General features: G+C 38.7%; 1 protein-coding gene across 1 annotated transcript in view; it reads left to right on the top strand.

Moving 5' to 3' along the window:
- The first annotated feature begins 317 nt into the window (after window positions 1-317).
- Window positions 318-9,059, top strand: part of LOC131076514 (uncharacterized) — an 80,957-nt gene continuing 72,215 nt past the window's right edge. Inside the window, exons 1-2 of the mRNA XM_058013745.2 lie at window positions 318-646; window positions 727-931. Of these exons, the coding sequence (XP_057869728.2) occupies window positions 484-646; window positions 727-931 (368 nt within the window). The 5' untranslated portion in view covers window positions 318-483. The remainder of the gene's footprint in view (window positions 647-726; window positions 932-9,059) is intronic.

Raw genomic sequence — 9,059 nt, 5'->3', positions numbered from 1 at the left:
CAATCAATTAATTATTAATTAGTATTTAGTGTTCCAATAGTATTATCTAAATGATTTCTGCTTTCTAATTATTTCTTTCAGTCATGATAGATCATATAATATGATCTTAAAGGTTCACGAAGATATCGCATAGTTTAAATCAGAAAAATCTAACATGAGAAAATGTAAAAACACATGATTAAGATTAAATGAAAATAATCTTTTTATAAAATAATCCATATCACTAATTTCTAAAATATTAATATTTAAATATTGTCAAAGTTTACAAAACAGAAATACTATGATTGAGTAATTGACTGTGTTCGTGTTTAAAGTCATTTTTTAAATGATATTTAAAGATTTCAGGAAAGAAAAATACTCTGATTGAGTAGTTGACTTAAATTCTTGTCTAAATCAATTTCTATAAAATGGCTGCTTGGCATGGCGTAATAAGCTACATTTAAGATTTATTCACTATTCTCAAAATACACCCAAAATTGTGAAATGTATGCTGAGCACACAGGAATGAAGTATTTATGGGTGCTGTTGTTGTTCTGTTCAATTTCACATTCATTTGCGAGTGAGGCAACGTGCAAATCATGGCTTGTTCAGTCCATTCCGACGGACATGCCAGAGCTGGAGAGAGTACCTGGAGTGCTATCTTCAGGTAGGACTCTTAACTGCTACGAATCTAATCATTTACTTGTTCAATATGCCTTACTCTATAATTGAATTGCAATGGTGAAGGGGACGTGTTACAATGGATTGCTGGCAACAGCAGCAGCAAATTGGATATAATAGCGCAGTACTGGGAGCTGCTGGCCCAGCCTAACAATCCAAAATCTGGAGATTATGGCTACTCTGCAGCTGACTTGGAAAGATTAGGGGCACCCATTGGCCGGGCTGTCTTCAATTCCCTCCAGAGCGCAGCCGATAGGAACGTTTCCATTAGGTCAGAGATGCTCACATTGTTTTTATTTTTATTTGCCACACTGGGAGACATGCTAGCAAAGTTCACTGCTATAATAAGAGTTTAAATCGAAGGAGTTTCGCCATACAAAATTTAAGCCCGGGAAAATTCTGATCAAACGAATTCTTTGACTGCACTAAACAATGAAAACAGAGTAGCACTAAACAATGAAAACAGAGTAGCAAGGACTAAATATATCTGTTTTGTTTAGGGATTTTGCTTGCTCGGTCTCCCCTTACCCTTCTGGGGAAATTTAAAAGAATTTCCCGTTATATAAGATTTAAAAAATATGCTAAACCCCTCAAATCTGACAGGCCTAGAGAATATAATCTTGGAGTTGATTCTAGGACTCAAAAATCCTCATATTATGAATCTCTTTTGTTTAGGGAGACTTTCATGAACCCCTTTTGTGTAGGGAGACTATCTTGAATCCCTTTCTAGTCACAACAATGCAATGACAACGCTTTAAACACTCTTCCTTTCTATAGAATTGTGTACAAGGAACCAGTTATCCAAAATATACTCTACTGTTACACATAAGAGCTTGTTCATAGTGAATTTCCAACATGGCTAAAAATTGGACATCTTGAAATTGATTTTGCTATTCAAAATATTCATATAATAAATCCCTTTTCTTTAGGGAGACTATCATAAACTCCTCTCGTTTCGGGAGACTATCGTAAGCCCCTAGTGATTCTCCACTCCACTCTGTTCTCTATTATTTTTGGGGGTAGGGGATGGGGTTACAGGTGGACAGGTGAAACACGCCATGTACTACTCCATGACAGGTTTCTTTGAATTTGCTGTTTGGTCCAATTTAATAGGTTGATTGTTTTAATTCCTTATCTTGATCCTTTCAATTTAATATGTTGCCACGTGACTGGTCACTTGACAAATCTCACAAAACTGGTTGTTGGGATAGTTTCTATTGGTGTTTTTATGCTACCAGCGCACACGCTTAGGTTGATTTGGTGAAGGCTGGTTTCAACCTTCTGAAGACTAGATAGTTGGGCAAGTATGCCCCCACATTCCTGCTCCTTCTCTGACTCTTCTGTAGAACTATCTTCCTCTTTATCTTCTGGACCAGTTTGCTGGTCTGATTTTTCAGTAGTTGAATGGTACTCAATTTGCTTAGCTTTGGTCTTGATGGAACACTTGTGAGTTGGGTCTCATGGTTCTTTACAACTGAAGCACAATTTCTTCCATCGGAGGTCACTAAGTTGGTCTTCATCTAATTTTGTGGACAATTTATTCTTACTTGAATCTTTTTGAAAATGTTTCTTGTCCTTATCCTTCTTATTTCAGAACTCCTTTGACTGAAATTTGCTTTTAAAGGTGGAGTACTCCATGTCTTGCTCTTTTAATGGCATCCTGTAATGTGGGTGTGTTGAGAGTGTTAATCCCACTTTACAAGGGATTGGATAGACCATCAATAAACAACACAATCGACCTCCTTTTTGAAATAGCTGTGACCATCACTGATAACCTCTGAAAATCTGCAATATAAGTATCCATTGAACCCCATTGTTTCAGCTGTGCTAATTCGTTGAAGTGCGATTCCAGATTCTTATCAAATCAATAATCAATCTCTCTGTAAACTCAACATAAGAGATAATCTGATCGTGGCTAAAGTAGTCAGCCCATGGTAACACCATTCGTGTGCATTACCATCCAAGTGTAAAGTGGCATATTTTATGGCTTCATCTTCAACCATAGGATTAAGCTGAAAAGAAGTGTCAAGTTTTTGCACCCACGCTCTTGTGGTAGTCTTCTTAGAACCATCAAAGTAAGGAATTGTTAACTTACCCACCTTCTTATGCAAATCATGATTATGTGGCCTTCCACCTCCACCTCGACGTGGTCAATTCCTTTCCTTGAAAGCCAAGTAATCTGGAAATGGCATTTCAGCCTGAAATTCATCTCCAATTACACTCCAATCCCTTCATACTTACCTACGATAATACTGATCAGTTGGTTCATTTTCTACCGGAGGGTTATTTGTTTATATTAAAGTTAGGCATAAGAGGCCTAGAATTAAGTGTCCCACTGAAGGTTCACTATTGAGCAGCCCTATTATTTGCTCAGTTTTGCCCATTTGTGCCATTATTGCCATTGTTTTCAGCATTACCGTTGTTTCCATTATTGTTTTGTATTAACTGAGTAACTATCTGGGTCATTTGTTTCTGCGATTTAGTCATCATGTTCATCATTTCCTATTGAGCTCTAGCCAGGTCACTTAACATATTTTCCACATTGGACATTTTCACTCTCCTTTCTCTCATACCAAAAGGATTATTGGTGAACTCATCGTTTTGTCCATTTTTGTCTTCCATTGTCCCGACAATTGTTTCCTTTGCTTGTTCTATCTCTGGATGAGTCTCATGGTTGGGATTTGATCAGTTTCTCCTTAGATGGTAGTGATGTGTACTAGGAAGCATTACCCATACCCAACAGGCTGGTAGGAAGTTCTGTGCTTTGATACCACTGTAATATGCACCCCTGATTTATTTTTTTGAAAGATTGCTTTGCCAAACAAGGTCAAATTTAACTAACAAAATAGAGTTTCTTGCTGGTTGAGACTGTTCAGTTGTTTTAAATTTGTTTTTTGTGAAATATTGGCATAGCCGATTTGATACTTAAACAACAAATAAATTGCAATGAAATAAGGTGAAAGATCCCAACTAGGAGATGGCACAATTCTGATATGTATTGTTTCAAAATCAATCTTTGACCAGCGAATTGAAGCTAGGAGTTTCCTTGAGGAAGTTTGAGTGTAATGTGTTTTGGGGGGTTTTTAGATGATAGAATGTATGATGCAATGTAGAAATGCAAGAAATAACAAATGACAACTACTGAAACTAAATTTCAGAATGTCTGATTTACTAACAGCAATTAACAAATGCAAAGAATAATTGAATTTCAACATTAACATGCCAAATTGGCCTACCAGGGGTCCAACGCCTTGCCTGGAGGGCTTCTTTATTGACTTTATTGAAGAAAAATACTGCTACAGGAGCTTTCAAAGTGCACCAACAGCTCCAATGAGTTTAATTCTTCTAAACAATAATTATCAAAAACAATTGAATGAATGGCTAGCAATTCTGAAGCTTATTCTGAAATCTTGCCAGGAGAGATCACCAAATTGAGCCTATTTTCCCCTCTAATTTGCTGATATCATTCAAATGTGCCCTGAATTCACAGAAGAGATCATTGATCTGCCCTAGTGACCTCCCAACAATGATTTTCCAACCAATAGCTGCTGCTAAATTCCCTTTATTAATTTATTTGCATCCCACAGGCTGATTGGGATGGTACGACTTTCCTAGGAGAGGTACGGCTGGCATGAATAAACAATAACTTGCTGAAAGTGTCAACCAAAGTGCTCAGATCTGATTATCAAATTGTAACCCTTCTATAGCTGCTAACAAATACTGGTTTTTGGCCTTCATTGGCAAAATATGAACATGTTGGTTGAAAATTTTGTACACTTGGGGAAATATAAAAAATTGTGGTTTCAACCACATCACAAGAGTAAAAACTCTCCTAATTAAGGGAAGTCTCGCCCTATCTAATTACAACTTTGAAAATAAAATAGGATGGGACAACAATCTTTCTTCTTTTCTCAAGAATGACAACATCTTTTTTTCTTCACAGAAAAGGATAGCGATTGAATATGAACAGTAGTAACCACTTTCAAGTGAAATGAGAGAAAGGAAATGAAGTTTCCTGAAAGCGCAAAGACTTCCATCACTTCCTTCGGGACGGGACAGCAATATCAAGCTCAAAGACTTAATTATGTGAAGTCCTATCTACCCTTTGCTATACTAAATTTTACAACGAATAAAAGACAACAACTCAAAGACTGGAATAATCTATTCTTTCAACACAAAGACAAGAACTAATGCAAGCTCAAAGACTTGCTGCTATTTCTTATCAAACAATATTTTTTCCTCAAGAATAGATGCAAGCTCAAAGACTTGTTGCTCCTTCTAGAGATTTTCCTATTTTAATTAATCTTCTCTACTTGCAGCTCAAAGACTTCAAATCAGATTAGACTAAGCTCCTTTAGAAACACTTTGCATGGAAGAAATAAAAAGATTCAAACTCAAACATGTAGCTCAAAGACTCAAAACTTGAGTAATCCTTCTTTATTATTCTTCAAAACTTTCAATTCACATACATAAGCTCAAAGACTTCTTGCTGTAAATTTGGCAGAGTTTTTGCTTGCTTTCCAAAAGATAAATATTACAATAGACCCCTCAAGTATTTATAGAAGAGGAGCCTTGAGAAAAAGGTGGGAGGATCCTAACTAACTTGAGAGATTCTCTCAACCACCAAGACTTATTCAATAACTAACTAAGACTTATTCCAACTACAGTCCTAATCAAACACAACTTGTAGTTGCCTTACATGTAATTACAAAAGTGCAAGTAATGTGTAACTTGCTTTTTACAAAAAATACTTTTACATGTAACTTGTCAAAACAAAATTACAACTAAAGATTACAAAAGTGGAAAAATACAACTAAGTGTTGAAAAACACTTAAGTTGCATTTTGTGAAGACACAAATCCTTGAAATTTCTGGATGCTCGTTTGTACTTCCTCGGGATTTGGTTCATGGGTGTTCTTGGCAACAACCATGGTCTTCACAATAGTATCATGACACCGGAGGAGTGCAAAATTGTTTTTATCTAGGATAGACTGGATTTCATGCAGAAAGGTTTGGTGTTTCATCAACGTCTGAATTGAAGCGGCCGTGAATTGTTCGCTCCTCCATTCATTATGAATCCTCATTTGTAAATTAGTAAGAACTTCTTCTTTTGGAATCAGCTCTCCATCCTGACTTACTATGTTGCAAGAGGCCCTTTCACAATGTGAGACAATATCTCGGAAAACTTCGTCCCGGAATCTCTTTGCATCACCGATCTCCTCAATGAGGGATTTAAGAACAAGGGTCTTGTTTTTCCAGGAGTTCTTCAAATTCCAAGTACATGATCCTGGAAGAGATAATGGCATGCTCCTGCAAAACACTCAGCTGTTGTTGGGGCATGGTACGCTAGATTGTCAAACTTTCTTCAACACTTTCCAAATTCTTTTTGAAAGTATTAGAAGTCTGATCCAGTTTCTCCTCAATGGTCTCTAACTTAGACATCATCTAAAAAATGTCTTTCATTACCTGTGCACATAGATCATGAAGCTGATCAACCCAAGAATCCAATGATTGTACCTTCTGAGCAGCCCTTTCCACTCCACAAATTGATTCTTGGGAACCGGAAGAACCTATGGAGTTACTCCCTTCAGCAGCAGGTTTTGTAATTTTATGAACGGCTGCCATAAGTTGTCGGTTTTTCTCTTCTAGCTTGTCTTTCTTTGCTAGAAGCTCATCACACCTTTGCACCAATGAAGCAACAGAAAACTGAGCATCATGTTTAATGACCTCATGTGTCTGTTTTCCCAACTCTATCCTTGTAACCTTATAATCGGCAGCTAACATTTCCTCAAGTGGCTTATTTGCCAATAGGTTCCACAATTTCAGCTACCTTCATCTTGTTGTTGTCAACAGTTACTCTAGAGATAGTCTTGGCCTTCTTAGCAACTTTGGATCTGGACTATTTCAGTTGCTGGTAATCAAAGGCATCGGGTGAGATTTCTTGCTTCTTCCTTTTCGAGGTAAAAGAACTAAGCCATGGAGGCAAAGTCATCAACTCCCTTCCAGTAGCAGCCATAGGCAAAGGAGAAGCAGTTTCTGTTTGAATCACCGTGGTCATCCTGGGAGGAATATCTGTTTGGACAGCGACCACAGTTTGCTCAGTTACTAATGGGCATGAAGATTGCCTCATGAATTCTTCAAAACCAGAAGTGGAAGTATCAATTTCTGATAGCTGGATGCAAGTAGGAATATCCTCAGGAACTTCCAACACACTCTCTTGTTGAGGATCGGGAGATGGCTCGTATGCTGAAATGGGAATAGCATTCTGAGGAGACTCATCCACAAGCAAATCAGGAGGAGAAAGAGGCGTCTCAATGGAAACTGAAGGAATGATCTCATGAGGCAAGTCTGAAATTGGAGACTTAGGAGCGTCATCAGATTGCTGCCCCTCTTCTGGATTATCCAGATCGATCACTTGAACATGGAATCGTGATTTTTCCTTCCCACGAACTGTCGTCTCCTCAGGAGGAAACACTACTGCACGACTGACTCGCAACTTGATCCTTGTGCCCGAAGATGATGCACCCTCCTTATTGTCAACCTGAATCTCAGACTTATGTCCAAGAGGCTCCGTAGAATCATCTTTTTTTCCAACCTTGATTTTTATAAGTCTAACAACATAATTTTTCAACCATGCGTTAGTGTTAGCCAAGATAGGCTGAAATCTCTCAAGGATGGATATGCACTCTTTGTGCTACCATTGGATCAAAGGAAGTGGAGCTTCCTCAACCCTCCGAGAAACGTATTCGGGATCAAGTATGTGCCCATCATCAATCATCCCTTGTGGGATATCCACCAAGTTCAAATCATCAATTTGCTCAACAGTGAGCCTGCAGTAATCCATCTTCAGAACTTCGGCTTCTGTGCGGAGATCTACCCAGATGTCCTCAATGCGATGCACGTGCACAAAAGATTTCTTGATCTTCTCCTTCATACCCCTATAATCAAAATCAGCTCTAGGTTTAAACTTTTTGAGCTTGATTTCCTGCAATTCAGTCTCCATGGCCTTAGCCTTCACAGACGTGACAAGGGAATACCGGCCAATTTTCAATGGGTTTGTGGTAGAGATCCTCATTCCAACCTTGTGTTTAGTAGACTGAAAAGTGTGGACAACCATGATCTGTCTTCCCAACTCCATAAGAATGATCTTATCAGTCGAGTATCTAGGAAGCATATATGGCTGACCACCATAGCATCCAATTCTCATATAGGTGAAGGTGGGAAACTGTAGAAACAAACATCCATACTCGCACACCTTGTCCCATGCCTCATCTAAAACTCTCTTGTTCCTGAGATTTCTATCAAACTGACACATGAAATATCTGAAGAAAACATCTTGGACTCTTCTGAAATGCAGTCTGTTGGGTTTCAACGGCAACTGGTCATAATACTCCCAAACTGGTATAAGTGAGCGATCACCCTTGGTAGAAAGACCTGGAAAATGTCTAAGTGATGCTGCCAAATATACCAAATATGAATTCATGAAGAAGGTCATGGTGGTAGGAACTGCTGCAAGTTGTTCGCACAAGGCATCGCTGATGACTTCTCCCCATGAAATGTGATGAGACTGCCTTATGAACATGATGAACTGGTACGTCCATGGCTCAAAGACATTGGAATGCTCAAGGCCCATCATCCTACTGAGAAGAGTGATGGTGTCTCCTATCTCCCATTTGAAATCGCAGCGGTACAACTTCGCCCACCTTGAGGAGGAGGCTCGTGGCTCTTGGATCCACCTATTGATATGTCGCTTGCAATCTTTTTCCCTCTTCACATAATACTCCCCTGCACTTTCTTTAGAGACTTCCATATAAACAGGTGCAGGAGGTATTTTGAAGACCTTCTCGATTGTATCTGCATCAAGATGAATTATCGCCTCACCATCATCATTTTTGATGACCCTTGTCTCTTTGTCAAAATGATGGGCGCAGGCGAGAACAAACTCAGGTTCTAGGGCAGCCACCGAGAAAGATGATGCATGGTGGATATGGCTGTCCAATAGCCGCTGCAAGTTATTATCCTGTGGATCTTCTACCCTCTTGATGAATTCTGACATATCAACGTGCCCTATTTCCGTGTCTTTGATGCGATCCAAAGGAGAAGAAACCTGGGAAGGTGCTACCTCATTCTGATATTTGTCATATTTGTATTTCATCTTCTTTGGAGATGGGGATGCCGGCAAATCTGACATTGATTGTGAACCTGGAATACTGTGATGAAGACTTAAAAGAGTTAAGGCAACATCATAGTCAGATGCAAATATCATTCTTCCTTCTCCAAATGGGAAAAACTTCGATTCTTGAACTTCACGATTTTGTGAGAGGAAGAGGGGAAATATATGGAAATGGGAAAATCTTGACTTTGACCAATTTCGGATCTTGGGGAAATTTTCGCAAGTAT

Source organism: Cryptomeria japonica, chromosome 3, assembly GCF_030272615.1.
Source record: "Cryptomeria japonica chromosome 3, Sugi_1.0, whole genome shotgun sequence".
NCBI classification, from domain to species: domain Eukaryota; kingdom Viridiplantae; phylum Streptophyta; class Pinopsida; order Cupressales; family Cupressaceae; genus Cryptomeria; species Cryptomeria japonica.
Note: the sequence above shows the minus strand (reverse complement) of the source record. Positions and strands in the feature narration are given on the sequence as shown.